Genomic DNA, 18,803 nt, shown 5'->3' with positions numbered 1-18,803 from the left:
TAGAGATGAGAGGTTACACTGAACTTGGGACTTTCTGCATGCAAAGCAGATGCTCTGTCACTGAGTTATCAGTGACAGCTGCCATGGAGCCAGCGTGTTGTAGTGGTTAGAGTGCTGGACTAGGACCGACTTAAAATCCCCATTCAGCCATGATACTAGCTGGGTGACTCTGGGCCAGTCACGTATCTCTCAGCCTAACGTACTTCACAGGGTTGTTGTGAGGAGAAACTTAAGTATGTAGTACACCTCTCTGGGCTCCTTGGAGGAAAAGTGGAATATAAATGTAAAAAAATTAAAAATAAAAAAATAAATATTCGGACATTACATTGTTTGTGCATGCAGCTGTCTGCATACGTGTGCACATTTTTGTGTGAATAACTATACATGTGTTCATTTTAAAAAGTAAACCTTTTGCTAAAAAGTAAAAGTGCAGGCCCATTCAAATGCAGGGTATGGATGGGAAGTATCCTGCCATATGTATGCTGAATGTAACATGTGAATGACTGTATGTGTGTACACTATGTAGAGATTATATATGCATTTGAACATACTTTGTGAACAGAGCTAGTATCAACTTTGTATTTATTCGGATTTCTAACCCATCTTTCCTCCTATATATATATATATGGTTTTAAAAACTGCTACTAAATAAATAACATGATTACTTGGAAGTAAATCTCACTGTGTGCAGTGGGGCTTACTTCCAAGTAATTCTGTTCAGAATTGTAGTCTTCAGGAGCTCTTGTACCCTTCCCAGATCACTTGAGTAAGAATGGCAAAAACATCTAACTAAATGTTTGAGTATTATTTATTTATCTTTGTATTTGGGTTGTCATCTAATTAAAGTAATCCTGTTGAGTTTTGATTGATCACTCAAATCTATGTATATTTGCATATGAATGAAACAAATGTAAAAGGCTGCTTTCTTTGTTTTGCATGGATGTTGATGCATCTGTTGCAACAGGAAGCATCTTCTAAAAAGAGGCATTCCCTCCAGTGACATGGGGGTGCCTCTTCTAAGAAAGCAGCTGTCTGCAACTTTTAAGATATTAATACAGCATCTTTTAAATGTACTGACTACTCATTGGGGCCTTATTTGAGTAAATTAATCAACTCATTGCTAAAGCCCTGAATGTCTGGCTGTATATGAAATGGAATCTTTATTGACCAGACAAAAATACAACACAATAGATTAGTAACCTCCAGCAATCATGATTCTGCCAGTACTTTCTTACAAAACATCATTTACAATATAAGAAAATATAGTACAGTCGACACTCATGATTTTACCAATTGCTTCCTTACACAGTTTGCAATGTAAATTTTGCCACCTTGGTGGAAACATTAATATCACTGTCAGACAAAAGGAGATAAAAAGCCGATGGCTTATCTGGGAATCTAGACAAAATAGTTGACAAAAGTGCTAGCTGAATATCTCTGTAAAATAAACAGTGAAGCAACATATGATCAGTTGTCTCAACTGCTCCTGACTGACACAGGCATAACCTTTGAACAAATGGAATACAGAGATAGCAACCCTTTAAGAGAGCTTAAGGGCTGCGCATTCAAGCATGCCAAGGCAAATGCCCTTCTTGATTTGGCAAGAACAAGCTCATGTAAATATTTAGCTGGTTTATGAGGCTGAGTTGCATTACGGAAGAAAGGTAAACATCTGACTCAAGCCTTGTCTTCCTGAATCACTATGATCTGGCTGTATATCAGCTTCTGCAGTCTAGCTGCTTTCTGTGGAAAATGTCATCAACTGTAATGTCTAGTCTGTGTGTGTTTATTGGACAAATTCAGCATCCTTAAACCAATGCTGCTTTTCTTTTCCTTATTTAAATATGTTTGCATTTTGTCTTTTTCTAATGGGATTAATTTTAGACCACAAAGAATTCAGCACAATGGTTTCCTGTGCCAGCCCTACAGTGGTCAGTGTAGAGTTCCCCTCCCTCACTAATCATTCCAAGGAAATTGGTTCAAATGATGAGCCGAAGAAACCTGAAACAGGGCAACAGAAGGATGCAGAAGCACCAGTTATGCAGAAGGTAACATGATACACTTAAAACATATGGCTGAGAATAAGGTGACTCACATTTCCTCTTTCCATCATGAGAAAGTAGGACCTGTTTATCTTTCGAATAAGGAGAAGCATTTCTCGCCAATGAAAGTGCTCACAAAAAGGTTCCTCTGTTTCTGGGTTTTAGCCTGCAAATAGATCTAGCTCAGTGACAAACAATCCTTGTTCATGCACCCTGAAGAGTACTCTGTTTCGTTTTAATATGACCCAATCCAGACAGACATTGGAGAGAGGAAGAAAGCTGACATTAGACATAAAGAGCAGTGGAAAGAAGTGATGACTTAAGGCAAAAGTGCTGTGAGTGATGTTGACCCAATTCAAAATGGGTGATTCGTGCCCCTCATTGTTAACACCTTCATAAATGGGTTAAAATAATTCTGTTCAGACAAGCTATAAACCGCCCAGAAACTTTGTTGTAAACTTTGTTTACTTTGTAGACTTTGTTGCGTTTTGGGTGGTATACAAATGTGTTAAATAAATAAATAAGCTGTTTGCCTGTCAGTCTTTCTTTAGGACTAGTTTTAGCCACTTGGATGTGCCCATTTGGATAGGAAAGACAGGCTATATATTGTCCTAGATTTAGCCAGGAAATCCTGTAGAGCAGATGCAGCCCTAGCTAATTTATCCAACTTAGAAGCCCAGCAGTGGACAGTACAGTAGGGACTGAGGAGAAATATGCTTATCTACTTTTGTATGATGACTTTTCATTTTTATTTGTTTTTGCTGTCTTGATGCTGATTCTGTTCTTCAAATAATTGGCCTAGGCAGTGACCTTGGAAACCCCTGAGCAAGATGGAGGCATTGCATTTCCATTTCTGAAGAAGATACCTGAGGCAAACCAAGTAGTCCTGCAGAATTCTGTCCCACAAGGTAAACAATCAAGAAGGGTTTTAAAGATATGTACATTTCAATGCAGCCTTGAACATTGGTCAAAAGAGTCAGCAAGAAGACTGGCATATCATAATGGAAAAATAGCTCTCCATAACCTAGAGGTTTAAGATAACATTATTTGGTTTTGCCAATACAGTCATCTCTCTCCAACCGCGAGGGATCTCTTCTATGAAAACCTCACAGTTGGTGAATTCGCTGTAAACGACCCATTGAAATAAATGGCAAACAGGGTTAGGGGAATTGCAGTTGCCAAAGGACGGCAAAATACAGATAAAAATAGTTTAAACACTGCCCCCCCAGTAAAATACATTTTTTAAAACCCTGGAAATCACCTCCAGAAATTGCAAAACCTCCAGAAATTGCAAAAACCCCACCCCAAATTATCAAAGAATCTTGCCAAACCACAGATACTCAGGTCACAGGTTCCTGGAGAGCAGAGAAAGGAGCAAACAAACAATGTACCATGTCACTAAAAGCCCCAGTTCAACCAATTTTCTGTGTAAAATTGTAGATTAAAAAAAAAAGACAGCCACAAAATGGCTACTTTCAGCAAAATGGTGGCCAAATTATCTTGGAGGTAATTTCTGGCCATCTTAGAACCACAGATACATGACTTTTAATCCTTTTTGTTCCCCTTGTATACCACGGTTGGGTCTCCATTGCCTGTCCACAGATATGCAAAACCGTGGTTGTCCGGACTGCATGTGACGAGGTCCACTTGTACAGCAGTAGAGATATGGCCACAAAATTCAAAAGAAAGAAAGAAAAGAATCTAAATTCTAAACAGGGGAAGTCAAAATCTTTTTCTTCAACTAGCTATGCATACAGAGATGTCATGGAGGTCAGTATAACTACTGTTTCCACTGTTGCTGTTGGGAAGCTGAGGCAGAGTGAGAGGGGGAGGGGCTTGCCTAAGATCACCCAGCGAGTTCATAGCTGAGGTGAGATTTGAACCAGAGTCTTCCTGCCTCACAGCTCACACAGTTTACCATTACACCACACCAGTTTTAAGCTGCAGACTGGCAACGTAGCCCCCAAAGGCACAAACAGGATTCTCCCATTACAAGCAGTGGCAGGGCATTGGGGACTCATGCACAATTGGATCTTAATCTACCACAGCCATTAGCCGGAGGTCCTGAGGCAAACACTCTGGATCACAGCCTTGGTTTGGTAGATTCATAGAATTTGGGCCATCACTGCATTGCCAGTGAGAAGCTGGTCATTCAGTCTATACAGTGAAAAGGACGGGACTGATGTGAGCAATGCCCTCAAAACACATGGGCTGTGCAGACTGGCTGCTGAAATTGAGTGCATTCCAACTCTTGAGAGAAGCGACTTGGAGGCAACTTCTTTGTTGGTTTCTAGTCTGCTGCCTACCCCCCTTCTGCCAAGTTTGACTTCAAAATATAAATATATAAGTGTAACATTGTAATAAAAACACTAAAATTGGATAAGATCAGCACACTAAAACTACAAATTGTACAGCTGCATTGGCTTCCTGGAATAAGCATGTGTTTGCCATTTCCAGGCATGTCCTTGATCAATTCCATGGAAAGCTGCAAGCAATAACCAAACATTAAAATGATTAACTAAGATCCTTCCGAGTCTCTTGGCTGCCTGCTGGTCATTGTTTCCTTTCACAGTGTTGCATTTGTTTTGTTTCTCTTCTGCCATCTGCTCTAGAATCGCCCAACTGTGCCAGTGTTCCGATTAAGGTTCGGAACTCCTGGCGGCGCTACCAATTTTTCTCGCAGTCAGGTAAATGATGGCCTCAGGTGTGCCTACATCCCTGTTGCTACACTGCATAGGTGCCTCTTAAAGAATGTCCTGGAGCAAAAGCTGGTATCTGTCCATCCTTCTTGCTTTTGTAGAAAATGCCTATTCCTGCTGCATTGTCAGCAAAGAGCGTACACCCAATTGCTAGTGCAATCACCTATTTATCAGTGTTGGTCTCACTGTAGAATATCCTCAAGCTGCTAAGATTAAAAGCATTTAACCAAAACTGGCAAGGGATCGCTTGGTAAATGTAGCACTGGAATGGCATATTCCCTTTCCCCACATGGCACAGTACAGGGAAAAGTGGAAAATAGAACGTAGTGTGTTCCTTTCTAATATTGCTAGTGCTTGTGACCAGGAGCAGTAGCTGTCAATAGGTAGTAGTGGCTTAGCACATGATTATGGATTGATTTTACTTTTCTTTTTCAATCTGTATAGAAGGCATTTGTTGGTGGAGGGTAGGCTGTCTTGTCATCTGATCAGGAGATTTTATTTTTATCTTTATACAGTAAATTACTGAGGAAGGTGTTGTCGCATCTTGATGGCTCCTTCTCTGTCTCTTTATTTTTACTCCCTGCATTTTATGCCAAAGGGATTATACATGGGCAACGTTACATTTTGGAAAGTATAATTGTGTTTTTGTTTTTCTCTTCATACAGCTGACTCTGAGAACAGTGACAAGTCAAACGTAAGTTTCTTTTGTTTGTGTAATGTTGTTAAATGCCAGAAATGTTGTAAATGTGTAAGGTTGTTAAACGCTAATTAAATGTACAGAAATTGTCCCAGGAGATTCTGCCCAGGTAGCCCTGGGGTGCAGCTTCCCACCAAGAACCCAGTTCCCCAAGTGAGAAGCTGCACCAGAACCTTGGTTCAGCCACAGGGTGGTAACTAAATAACTGCCTTTGCTGGCAAAGTTTCCCCAGTTAAATAGGAAATATGTCCTGTTGGGTGGACTTTTCCCACATGGGATGACATTTGTTCCTGGACTTGGTTGTGAATGATTTGTGGTTGGCTTTCACAAGCTTTAATTAATTCCTGTCATGTGGTGCTGCTCCCGCCCCCATTTTGTATGCCAAGTAATCACAGCATGGGAATGTTGGGTCAGGAGTCTCTCCACACTTAAAAAAACAAACATATGAAAATCCATGTTCCCCACTCCCTCCACTAACTGAAAAAATACTGTTTGAAAATTATTTACAAGTAATATTATTATTATTATTATTATCTTGTTTACACAGTCAGACATTGACTGTTATTGACTGGTTTGTTTTATCCAGACATCGAGTCCTTCCCAAGGACCTGGGATGGCTGAATTTTATTGTCAGTTGTTATAGATATCGTCACAGAATATAGGCTGTTCCCAGTAGAGCTGCTTTTTGTAATTGGCTGATGGTGATTTCTGTGGCCCCTATGGTGTTGAGGTGCTCTTCAAGGTCTTTTGGAACTGCACCCAGGGCACCAATGACCACTGGGATTATTTGGGTCTTTTTCTGCCACAGCCTTTCAATTTCAATTTGTAGATCTTTGTATTTGGTGATTTTTTTCTATTTCTTTTTCTTCTATTCTGCTATGTCGATTATTTTCACTTGTTTTTCTTTCTTCTTGACTACAGTTATATCTGGTGTATTGTGTGGCAGATGTTTGTCTGTTTGTAGTCGGAAGTCCCTTAATATTTTTACATCTTCATTTTCTGCCACTTTTTCAATTTTATGGTCCCACCGATGTTTGGCTACAGGTAGCTTGTATTTTTTGCAGATGTTCCAGTGTATCATCCCTGCTACCTTGTCATGCCTTTGTTTGTAGTCAGTCTGTGCAATCTTTTTACAACAGCTGATCAGGTGGTCCACTGCTTCTTTACAAAGGCGGCACTTGCTGTTTGTTGTTGACTTTTCTACTTTTGCTCTTATTGCATTTGTTCTTAGTGCCTGTTCTTGCGCAGCCAGTATTAAACCCTCTGTTTCTTTCTTCAAGTAACCATTCTTAAGCCATTGCCAGGTCTTGGTGATGTCTGATTTTCCACTTATATTGCGCAAATATTGACCATGCAGGGGCTTATTTTTCCATTTTTCTGCTCAGTTCTTGACTTGTTCTTTCTTGTAGGCCTGCTTTGTTTCATTGGTGTTGAATAGTTTCGCATTATTGACCATTTGAAGTGCATCTTCTTCACTGTCCTTGATATATTCTTCAAGGCCTCTTTTCTCCTCCTCTACTGTTTGATGGAGTTGCAGCATTCCTCTTCCACCTGAGCTGCGAGGGAGGTATAGCCTATCTACATCACTGCGGGGGTGCAGAGCATGATTGATGGTCATGATTTTCCTGGTCTTACGATCCAGCGTCTCTAGCTCAGCCTGGGGCCATTCTGTTATTCCTGCAGTGTATCTGATAACAGGTATAGCCCAGGTGTTTATGGCTTGTATGGTGTTCCCGCCATTGAGTTTGGACTTGAGGATTTTTCTAACTCTCCTGATGTATTCACTTCCAATTTTTCTTTTAACTTCAGTGTGTGCGATGTTATCAGCCTGGAGAATGTCCAAGTATTTGTAATGTTCTTTCTCTTCCAGGTTCTTGATGTTGCTTCCATTGGGCAGTTCTATTCCTTCTGTTTTTCTTATTTTTCCTCTGTTCATTATTAATGCAGCACACTTGTCTAGTCCAAACTCCATTGCTATATCGCTACTGAATATACGGACAGTGCTTAGCAGTGATTCAATTTCTGACTGGGACTTTCCATACAACTTCAGATCGTCCATGTACAGCAGATGGTTGATTTTACTTGAAGTTTTAGATGTTTGGTATCCGAGGCCTGTTTTGTTTAGTATTTGTGAAAGTGGGGTCATGGCGATTACAAACAACATAGGGGATAGTGAGTCCCCTTGGAAAATGCCTCTTCTAATGCTAATCTGTCCAAGTGTCTCGCCATTGATTGTTAATTGTGTACTCCACATGCTCATTGCTTTTTTAATAAATATCTGAATGTTTTTGCTGACACCAGTTGTTTCTAAACATTTTAGTATCCATGTGTGAGGTAATAAATCGAAGGCTTTCTTGTAGTCAATCCATGCAACACTTAGATTGGTTTTTCTTCTCTTGCAATTTTCTAAAATCATTTTGTCAATCAGCAGCTGGTCGTTTGTGCCTCTGGTGTTTGGGCAATTTCCTTTCTGTTCAACTGGAAGCTGTTTGTTAGTTAATAAGTGTTGCATCTGCTATTATTCCAGTTAATAATTTGAACATGGTTGGCAGGCAGGTTATTGGTCTATAATTACTTGGAACTGCACCTTTTGCTGGGTCTTTCATGATGAGATGAGTTTTCCCAGTTGTTAGCCATTGTTCAATATCACCTCCTTGCAAAATGTGATTGAACTGTTTTGATAGTTGTTTATGAAAGCTTGTTAGGTGTTTAAGCCAAAAGCCATGCAGTTCATCGTCGCCTGGCACAGTCCAATTTTTAATTTTCTTTGCTCTTTCACTTATTAATTCTGGTGTTATTATTAGACCTTGCATTTGTTGGTTACATTTTTTGACCTCTTTCATCCAGCCTGCTTTTTTATTATAATCTATTGGATTGTCCCATAATTTCCGCCAGAATTGCACTGTTTCTTCTTTATTGGCTGTTTCTAGGTTTGTTGCAGTTTCTCCTTTTGTGCTTTGGTAGAAACATCTCTGATTCGACTGGAATTGGAGATTCTGCCTGTGTTGTGTAATTCTGGCTTCATATCTGCTAATCTTCTTTGACACTGCTGTTATCTGCTGCTTTATGATTTCCAGGACTTCTCTAATTCTCCTTGAATCTAGGTGGTATTTTTGGATCAGATACTGTTTGGTGTTTTCATTCTTCAGCTTCTTGTCTTTCATATCTTTCAATTTACTAGCATCTGATCTAAGCCTGGAGATTTTATTTTCTAATCTAATCTTCCATTTAGGTGATGTACTGCTTTCTTTTTTTACAGGTCCACTGATCTTATATCTGAGCTCTTGTGTTGTTATTGTTGCTGCACTGTACATTAGTTGGTTTGTTTCTTGGAAATTATTGGTTGTTATCTCTGCAAGTGCAGCATTGACATCTTTTAATCCCTGAGCGAGTTGTTTTTTGGCAACTGTTTTTAGAGCTGGAAGTCGAACCCTGGTGGTTGTTTGGTTCATGTGCTCAGTTATTTTTTGCTTTAGTTCTTGTTGCTTTTCTGTTAAATGGCATTTGGGTTTTTGAGGTGAAGGCAAAGGGGTGGTTGCCTGGTTTTGATTTTGAAACAGTTCAGTAACAGTGGCATCCTCGATTTCCAACACCTCCTCCAACTGCGCCTGAGCAACTTCTTCAGTTGGTGGTAATTCTTCTTCCATATCTTGAGCCTGTGTTGCTCTTCGCAGTTCTTCCAGCTCAACTCCTGTGAATACTTTATTTCTTATTATGTATCTTCTCTCGTCTGCTAGCCTTTGTTCTGTTATTTCTGTATCTGGATGCTTATTTCTGTATCTGGATGCTGCTGCTGCTTCTTCTTCTTCTTCTTCTTCTTCTTATTATTATTATTATTATTATTATTATTATTATTATTAATTCAATTTCTATACCACCCTTCCAAAAATGGCTCAGGGCAGTTTACACAGAGAAATGATTGATAAATAAATAAGTAAGTAAGTAAGTAAATAAATAAGATTATTAGTTTAAAAATGATTAAACTGATTAGTTTAAAAAGTCAGTTCTTAGGATAAACACAGTGTTGGAATTTTCACATTAATTCAACATTGAGGTCCTTTTGTAGATGGATCTTAAGAAAATGGGTCTCCGTCCAGCTCTGGTTGGGTGCCACAAATTAGTTCATCCCCGTACATACATACATCCAGCCTGCTCTGTGGGGACCGGATGAGCATCATGCTTTTCTGACTTGTGTCTGGCATTTACAAAAGAGCCACTGCTCAAATGTAGAAGGGTCAGACTAAGTAGTACCTGAAACACAACTGGAGGTGGTGTGTGGGGCTTGGCAAGCAATAGAGTGGAATTTTCAGGCAGTGGAAGCTTGGAGTGAGCACCTTGGCAGCATGTTATGGGAGCCAGAGAAAAAGCTAGCATATAACCACCAGGGAACAGGTGACATGGAGTGCTGCACCAGCCCCTGCCTGGAACATACCAAGCACTGAAAAAGTCCTTCAGACAGGTGTGTGTCCTAGGTTCCATCGCCATCTCAGCTAAAGGGACTGTGTTCTGATGAGACTGTGATGTCTTCTGCTCCTTCTGGCACTGGTGTGGTGGTGATGGTGGGATTCCTATAGCTGAAGGAATTTCTCCAAGAGGAGCTGGTATCTGAGGAAATGGGCAAGGGAAACACTCCTGGAGCAGAGGATGGAGGCATTGCATTTACTCAGGAGTTCCTGTTAGAGGTTGTTGATTTTTACCCACAATAGGTAAAACAGCAGAGCACTAAGGAATGAGCACACACTCCAGTTACAAAGTAGGTAGCAGAGGATGGTTTGGATATTGCAGCTATTTAGAGAAAACACGTTGAGATCCTTGTGTGACTAAACACTAAACATTTATTGGTTAAATACACTTAGACAGGAAAGACATATATCTATTCTAAAGGACTACATAGTGGATAGGTAAGGAGAGAGAGAGAGAGAGAGAGAGATGTTTCCATCTGCTCTCTAGGAGGAAAGGAAGGATTGTGACTCAGCACAGGAAGTGCTGCAGAGTCAGTTCAGGGGTCATAGAGCAGGGACAGATAGGGAGACCCTGACTCACTGTCTCTACTCCCAATGCCCCTAGTGGTCATTAGGACAGTTGGTGCAAAAGGTCGATGCACTGGATGTTCATCTCCAACAGTTCCTCCTCATCTGTAGAAATCTCTGACAGAGGGATTGACTTGGTGACACCTTTCCAAGATGAATATCGGGAAAGAGTCTCTTCTAGAGTCTCAGACCTTCTATACCAATGCGTGTCTTGGTCTAGGTTCTGGTTGTGACAATGATTTTGGTGCAATTGTGCATCCAGACTCACATCTGCATCCACATTGATTGCATTCGTAGAAGCCCACTTCCACATGCAGTGATTGTATGGGTGTAGATTTTGGGAGGAGGGTGTGTGTGTGTGTGTGTGTGTGTGTGTACAATTTTAAAATGCAGCATCTGAAGTGGCCCCCATTGAATGCAACACAGAGCTCTGTGTAGCTATTTTCTTTTACTTACTATATTTACGGCTTTTAACATTGTCCATCGATTTACCTAAGCGTTTTGGTTGCTGGTCTTGGGATCCAGAAGAAGAAAGAAAAAGACAAGAACGGTGGCAGCATGAACAGGAGCGCTTACTTCAGGTACTTCTGTTTAGGTTGTTTGCCACATGTGGATCGCGCCCATCCAAGGGGCTAAACATTGTATGCATGAGGTTTTCCCATTTTCTCTTCTAAATAAGATGTTTAACATGGAGCCTTGCCCACTATATCTATCTATCTATCTATCTATCTATCTATATATATATATATATATCTAACTATACGTTGTCCACATATTAAAATTACTTGCCATTGTGCTTTCAGAAGACAGTTTTAGGAGAAGAGAATTCCATATCTTGAAGCAGTCTTTGGCAATGACTTGAAGCAGTCATTGCAAATGTTTATTCAGAGGATAGTGTTGAGGTCAATAGAGTAGAGGGCAGAGTTGTGAATTCAGACAAGCTGTTTGCTGCTATGAATCGGGAATATGAACAGATTATGCAAGGTAAGTAAGATGGGAGAAAGTTTTAACGAGAGTTGAAAATAGCTTGGAAGAGGCTATGTTTTGGATGGTTCTTTCTGTCCATTGATTGATTGAAGTGCCGTCAAGTCGGTGTCGACTCTTAGCAACTACATAGATAGAGTCTCTCCAGGATGATCAACTTGGCCTTTAAGTTCTCTCTTCAACTTGGCCTTTAAGTTCTCTCAGTGGTGCATTCATTGCTGACATAATCAAGTCCATCCACCTTGCTGCTGGTCATCCTCTTCTTCTCTTTCCTTCCACTTTCCCCAGCATTATGGATTTCTCAAGGGATCTGGATCTTCTCATGATGTGTCTGAAGTATGATAGTTTGAGCCTGGTCATTTGTGTCTGGAGTGAAAATTCTGGATTTATTTGTTCTATGATCCATTTGTACCTCTATGATCCATTCGTATCTCTGGTCAAAGCTGGTTTTTCAGATGTTTGAAACAATTGAAAAACCCAGTGCTGTTTACCGGAGGTGACAGTAGGGTGAGTGTACACATCTTGAGCAGCAGTCCCTCTGTCAAACCAACTTCAACTCGCTTAAAATAAAATAAAATACAAAACTGCCTATGATGAAACTGAATGCACAACAGAACCACTGTGATGTGCCAATCCAAACATGCACAAAGAGCACATGAATATGACAAATATTTATATGCTGCTTCCAATGCGCCTTCCACTGGCGCAGCCCTTTCTCAGAGTATCACTTCCAAACTACTGGTAGAGGGTGGCAAGTTTGTAAAATCCCTTGTGTAACCCCCTGCTTTCTGCATATGGAGAATTAGCATGTCAGGGAAAATGCTCTAGCCTAACTTTCAGCCTGACATTCTATCTTCCCATGTGTGTGGAAGTTTTTGTACCTGGGGGAGCATTCAGATGTAGAACCTCTGTTTGCATTCGACAGTGGTACAGTCCCCAAAAGAACAATATTATGTGCTATTTCTGTACAGTTGAATTGGCATAGATGTCAATCTATCCAATAAGGCACAATGAATAGCAACCATCTGGGAGGAAAGCTGGTCTTGTGGTAGCAAGCATGACTTGTCCCCTTTGCTAAGCAGGGTCCACCCTGGATGCATATGAATGGGAGACTACATGCGTAAGCACTGTTAAGATATTCCCCTCAGGGGATAGATCCACTCTGGGAAGAGCATTTGTATGCTTACATGCAGAAGGTTCTAAGTTCCCTCCCTGGCATCTCCAAGATAGGGCCAAGAGAGATTCCTGCCTGTAGCCTTGGAATAGGGATGTATACGGAACTGGTTTCATGTACTCCCGGGAGGGTGAGGGTGTTGCTTTAAGGCATGAGGAGGGTGTTCTTACCTCCCCCATCGTGTTTCTCCTACCACCGCTGCTGTCAAAATCGCTGGCACAGGGTGGCTGTATACCCTCTTGCTGCCCCGGTCAACGTAATACGAGAAGTGGCTGGCACACATGTGCATGCATGATGCATGCACGCAGACCACTTCTGGTATTACTCTGACCAGGGCAGCAAGAGGGTATACAGCTGCCCCACACCAGCGATTTTGACAATGCTGGTGGGAAAACACAGCAGGGGAGGTAAGGACACCCTCCCCGCACCTTAAAGCAACCCCCTCGCCACCTCCAAACCAGCTCGAATGCCGGTCTTTTAAACCGGTTTGGTGGTCTGTGAATAGAACGCTGAACCGGTTCATGCACATTCCTACCTTGGAGTAGCTGCTGCCAATCTGCGTAGACAATACTGAGCTTGATGGACCAATGGTCTGAATCAGTATATGGCAGCTTCCTATGTTCCTAAGTTGTTATGCATAGAAGTGGAAAAGCTGGATGTGAGAGCAGAGCAAAGCAGGAAGCAAGAATGTAGGGAAGCCTTGAAGGCCAATGGAAGGGTGGGTGCTCTGTTATCTAAGTAAGGGCAAATTTCTGCTCCAGAGTCCAGGCCTGGCTTGACTTCATAGACACCAGTATATCTACCTAATGCCTGGCCCATCAAGACTTGTGCTACTGAGAACCTGTCAGAGTGCTCCATGTTGTCACCACTTCTACTAGTAGTTCTGAAAGGGGCTGTTATTGAATGTCCCAATTGAGTTCAACCGGTATTGGAAACAGAGTGCCCCTCATTTAAGATTGTAGGCCCCTGAATCCTGGTGCTCTTTTGCCCTCATCTGTATCCACACTCACAAACATTGCTACTGAATCTTTGTGTCTCTCTTCACAAATATGCACAATATAGACTAATTTCTCATGTCAAAATTCCTGTGGCTCTGGCTTCCAGAATTACACCCGTAAAATAAATGAGAGCTTTGTGTTTGGCTCTCCCCAGATCATTCTCCCAAAGAGACATTTTTAATTGCACTTAATTATACATTTTTTAAAAACACACACGCACAAAAGCACTCAAGTTCATGGGTTCAAGATAGCTGGTAATTGTATGCTCTATGCAAGGACAATGCACAAAGTATTCAAAACAAGAGTTTGCCAGCTCCCAATTCAGTTTGCTTCTTTTGCTTGGTGAATGTATCAGGTTTGCTTCGTTGGGTGAACTGAGCTTTTAAGTTCCTCTTTTGATTCAGAAAACTGACTGAACTGGAGGGAATTTCTCAGGAAATAATCCCATTTGAGAACCACCAAGTATTTGGCTAGTTGTCGTCTTCAGTTAGGACTGTTGTACATTGTCTATTTATCTTATAAGCTGACATGAGTTTTCATCGTGCATTCAAATTTTAATGGCAGCAGTTTATCCTGATTAGATTACTGCCAAAGCCAATATATGTATAAAGCCCAGTTAAATTCAGATGCATGTTTAGCCAAATGAAAATGCAAATCCCATGTCTTCAGATATAGTGGAATGTCCATTTTCTTCTTCTTAGGGCCAGCTACATGTTGAATTCAATGCATAGTTTAACCCTGCATGCTTTTTCTCCAGTCTGAAACAGCAGCCATGATCAGGATCTGGTGGGGATTTCAATTAGTAAAAGCAAGCATGCAGTGCCCAAGTACTTATTCAATGTAGTTTGGCCCTTAAATTTGTTTTCTGTTTTATGGCTGAAACCAAATTCTGTTTCAGATAGCAAGCAATATTGATAGTCTAGTGTGCAAGCTACTCATATAGCATGTTTCTGTATGGTTTGGAGCGAAAGATGATAGACCCAAAGTGGGGGGATCCATTGTGAGCAAGAAATAATCTCATTCAAGATTCCTCGGGTTTTGATCATAGTGGACTTTTCTCCGTTTGAAAAAGTAACCATTGTTTGAGCCTCCTCAGTGTAGCTAATTAAGAAAGAGAGATTATTTTCCTTGCAACTCTCCTTTGCCTAAATTAAAAGAGAGAGAGCAGATAGGTCCACATGGACCCATAGCATGTGTTTATAGTAATTAGTGGAAGGGGCTTAAAGAAACTAAAACACTTGTGAAAAACCAAAGCAGTGGTTTTTGGGAGCCACTTTTTAACTTTACGCTGTAATTGGCAGGATCCTGACAAAGTTAGTCATGGCAAGCAGGTCGACTACCCAGGGCCTTGATCTTTGGAGGGGCTGCTCCAGGGGCGTAACTACCATTAGGCAAGGGGAGGCGGCTGCCTGGGGGCCCCCACGCCTCAAGCCCCCCCCGAGGCAAGTCACATGACTTGTCGTGTGTGTGTGTGTGTGTGCGCGCGCGAGGGGCCCATTTTAAAATTTTGTCTCTGGGCCCACTCCAGCCTTGCTACGCCCCGGGCTGCTCTGTACATTCTTGCCACCCTTAAGATTATCTGGAAGCCCCCCCGCCCCCGCCCGGCACTGTCTGATGAGCCCTAGTCCTTTCACCGCCCCCACCCCGCCCGGCTCTCTAAGGATCGCCCTTATGGCTAAGTGCCATTTAAATTAATGGAACTTAAGTTAGTCAAGCCTAACTTGTCTCATTTATTTTAATGACGCTTAATCATTAATAACTTAGACTAGATCCTGGGGTGCGTGTGTGTGCATGCGCATCTTTCTTCTCTCTGCTTGCCTTTCTCCTTGCTATGCTGCCATTTGTCTTTTAAAAAAAAAAATAATAGAAATTATAAAATGGCAGCAATTCCAGTGATGTAACTCACTTGTGGGTGCCAGACCATCAAACAAAGACCAATAGAATAAAGGGTTGATCCTTCAACCCTTAGCATTAATAATCAACATGTGGAGTACTCAGCCTTTTAAATCATAGTTATTAGGAGGAGTGGATTGATGTCAAATCCTGATATAAACAGCATACATGTTGGGAAGAGTGAAAGAGGATCTTATTCAGCCTCTGCTATGATAGGACTTCCATATGGAAAAGAGGACAGGTCTCCTGCACACTTTAATAGTTGGACAAAAAACAGGAATTTCAGCAGATGCAGCTTTTCTTCCCCTTTCATGGCAAACTGCACCTGCTAAATCCCCTCTTCTGTGCATTTCTTAAAGGTACAGAAGACCTGTCTTCTTTTCCATATGGCAGCCCTGTGCTATGGGGAAGTCTGCCTTCTATTTTGAGAACCACTGTTCATAAGGCTCTGCCACTGAAAATGGCAGCCCTGTATTAAGTATGTGTGCGTGCGCATGCACGCACACACACACTCCACCTCCATAGCTCATTCAATTTAATCCCTGCCCTGATTATAACGTACATTTCTACACACCCTTGCCACATCATCAGCAACTGCTGGCTGAGGCAAAGAAATGGCCTCAAATCAAACCTGCCCCTGTTTGGCTCGATCTCAAGCCGAACACTCCCAGCTAGTTCAGGGGTTCTACTTTTACTACTACTACTACTACTAATAATAATAATAATAATAATAATAATAAATTTTTTTAACTAAAACTCACTGCCTCCGGGGGCTCTGCCAAAGCGGTGGGGGTGTGTGTGTCTGTCTCTGGAGGTTCCCCCTTCCCCCACTGTCCTCCCTTGGTGTCATTTACAGCCCGGTTCGGGTGGCCTCTGTGTAGTTGCAGTGGCCATTTTGGAAGCAAAATGCAATGGGCCTCTGCGTGGCCGGGTGAACCGGGCCGTAAATGACTCCGGGGGAGGCCGGCGGGGTGAGAGGGAACCTCCAGATGACACACACACCCCTGCAGCTGCGACTGCGCCCCTAGGGGCAGTGAGTTTCGGTTTTTCAAAAAATTAAGTAGAGCCCCTGAACTCAAACTGAACCGGGGGGTTGTTTGGGGTTGTTTGGGTGTGCACAAAACCAAACATGCCCAGTCCAGTTCAGACTCATACCAAACTGGGCAAACCAGTTTTGTGCACACCGCTAGAAAACATCTCCTGCCTCTTTAAAGTGGAGGCGAACAGGTCCATACCTGCTCCTCTGCCACTCGCTGCTGCTTCCTGAATCGGCGACACTGATTTGCATGATTGCTGACCACGTAAATAGCCGCCACACACGTTCAGAGGCCATGTGCGTGCTGGTATCATGCACAGGCAGCTGGGGAAGAGCGCCATTTGCACATGGAGATAGCTGGGAGGAGCACCACTTATTCAAGAAGTGGCGGTGAGTGACGGAGGAACAGGAATACAACTGTTCTCCATTTTAAAGGGACAATGGATGTGTTCCAAATCACATCTCGAAATGTGATGCGTGCACATTCCTAGAAGGAACTTGATATGGAGCTGCTGTTTTCAGCAGCATCCCAGTGTAAATTTGCTCCCAGACCCTCTGAATAGGGGACTGGGAGCATAACCTAGCACTCGGCTTTGCTTACTGAAAAAGAGCAAGCATGTCCCAAAACAAATCTTTGCTTCCAAATTTTCTTCTGTGGGTCCAATCAAGGACCCATCCCTTCATGGTGTCACAATCCCTTATTAATAACTTGTATTGGGATTCTCTGCAGGAAAGGTATCAGAAAGAGCAGGACAAGTTGAAAGAAGAATGGGAAAAAGCACAAAAAGAAGTTGAAGAGGAGGAACGTAGATACTATGAGGAGGTAGGTTAAGGAGATAAAGGAGGCTGGGAGGTTCCATTGTGCAGCAATTGTCTTGAGTCTAGTTAGGGGCTATGTTACCTGCCTTGTGTGTCTTGCTGTTTTTTAATTAGAAGCAGCAGCCCGAAGATCGTTTGATTCAATTTGCATGGCTTTGTCAGGGGGTAATCCTTGCTAATAATTTTCGCAGGAAATAGGAATATGTTGGAATGGATATGAAGGGATATCAAGCAACTTGTGTGAGATTATTTTCTTTTGTAATATTTTATTAGTTGTAACCATTAAAAAAAAATAACTCTTGGCCAGGCTAACTAAATGGGATGTCTGGGTTCAGAGGCAATGTGCCTCTGAGTATTAGATATTGCTACCAGATGTGTATGAGCAGGGGAAGGCTGCTGCATTCATGCTGTGCTTATGAGCTTCCCAGAGACATCTGGCCTGCTGTCGCTGAAGACAAAATGCTGTGCTCAATAGACCTTTGGCCTGATCCAGCAGGACAGTGATGTTCTTTGTTTTCCTATTCATGCCATGCATGCATTTTACATTTAATACTGAAAGAGAAAAGGGCATCACTGAAAAATGCTCTTTGAGTGTTAGCATGGGGCATAGATTTCAGAGTGATTTTATTTGGCAAACACGTCCAAATAGTAGCCAAGATCAACAGTGTCTTTATAGGCTTGCCTGAATGTCCAATAGTAATCCAATGCTGTCCGATCACTAGTGACAATTGAACCTTCTTTGGGACATGTCAGCATGACCATTTCCCATTCAGTCTGTACTACATCATTGCCCAGAGGAGAAAGGCTGTTCTGCAGACAACGTATATGGAAATGCCAACTAAATTCCCCTTATGCAATGTGCAGTGCCTAGGATATAGGGTGCAGAGCTTCCCTACATACATACTGCAGGATTAGAAGGCCAAAACTTCTCTACAGAACTTCTAATGGCTGGGCAATTTGCACTCTGCTCTTGGAAGCCTTAAAACATAAAATGAAACCATGCATTTGTATCCCCCATATGATTGAACATATTACCTGGTGAGATTCCTAATAATCAGGATAGCATCCTTCACCAAAGGCACCTAATCCCTAAATCACATCTAAGTGATTATATTTGTTCACTTTGCAAAAGTTCAGTCTCCACGATTCAAGTTTATCAAAGAAGGGAAGGATGGGGGAGAGAGCAAGGAACTTGAGGCTAAATAGCCCACAGGGCCAGACAGCAGGAAAGATTAAGCACAAAAGTTGAACTAGGATCTCTGTATAGCACCTAAAGGCCCACCCTGACCTTCGGATCATGGGCTGAGGCATTAATCTAGGGAAAGAACTATACCACATCTGAAAAGGACGCATTTGGATCTAATTTTGCCCTGATTTTCAGTTGTGGATTTATTGGACAGGTTTTATGTTGCTTCCTCCAAATGTTTTATA

At 41.9% G+C, this 18,803-nt stretch overlaps 1 protein-coding gene across 19 annotated transcripts in view; it reads left to right on the top strand.

Annotated features, from left to right (window-relative positions):
- LIMCH1 (LIM and calponin homology domains 1) overlaps positions 1-18,803 on the top strand; it is a 273,017-nt gene that overhangs the window by 232,964 nt on the left and 21,250 nt on the right. For 17 of the 19 annotated variants that reach the window (XR_008308119.1, XM_053253674.1, XM_053253669.1 and 14 more), the window contains 5 exons: positions 1,885-2,048; positions 2,845-2,950; positions 5,407-5,435; positions 10,966-11,049; positions 17,284-17,376. Coding sequence is in view for 18 of the 19 variants with exons in the window: in XM_053253674.1 (XP_053109649.1) it covers positions 1,885-2,048; positions 2,845-2,950; positions 5,407-5,435; positions 10,966-11,049; positions 17,284-17,376 (476 nt within the window). In the remaining variant the exon portion in view is untranslated. The remainder of the gene's footprint in view (positions 1-1,884; positions 2,049-2,844; positions 2,951-5,406; positions 5,436-10,965; positions 11,050-17,283; positions 17,377-18,803) is intronic. The other 2 variants (XM_053253675.1, XM_053253673.1) reach the window with 1 other exon arrangement.

The sequence above is a fragment of the Hemicordylus capensis genome, chromosome 5 (genome assembly GCF_027244095.1).
Source record: "Hemicordylus capensis ecotype Gifberg chromosome 5, rHemCap1.1.pri, whole genome shotgun sequence".
NCBI lineage: Eukaryota > Metazoa > Chordata > Lepidosauria > Squamata > Cordylidae > Hemicordylus > Hemicordylus capensis.
The sequence above is the reverse complement of the archived record's forward strand: the minus strand, read 5'-3'. Positions and strand labels throughout refer to the sequence as shown.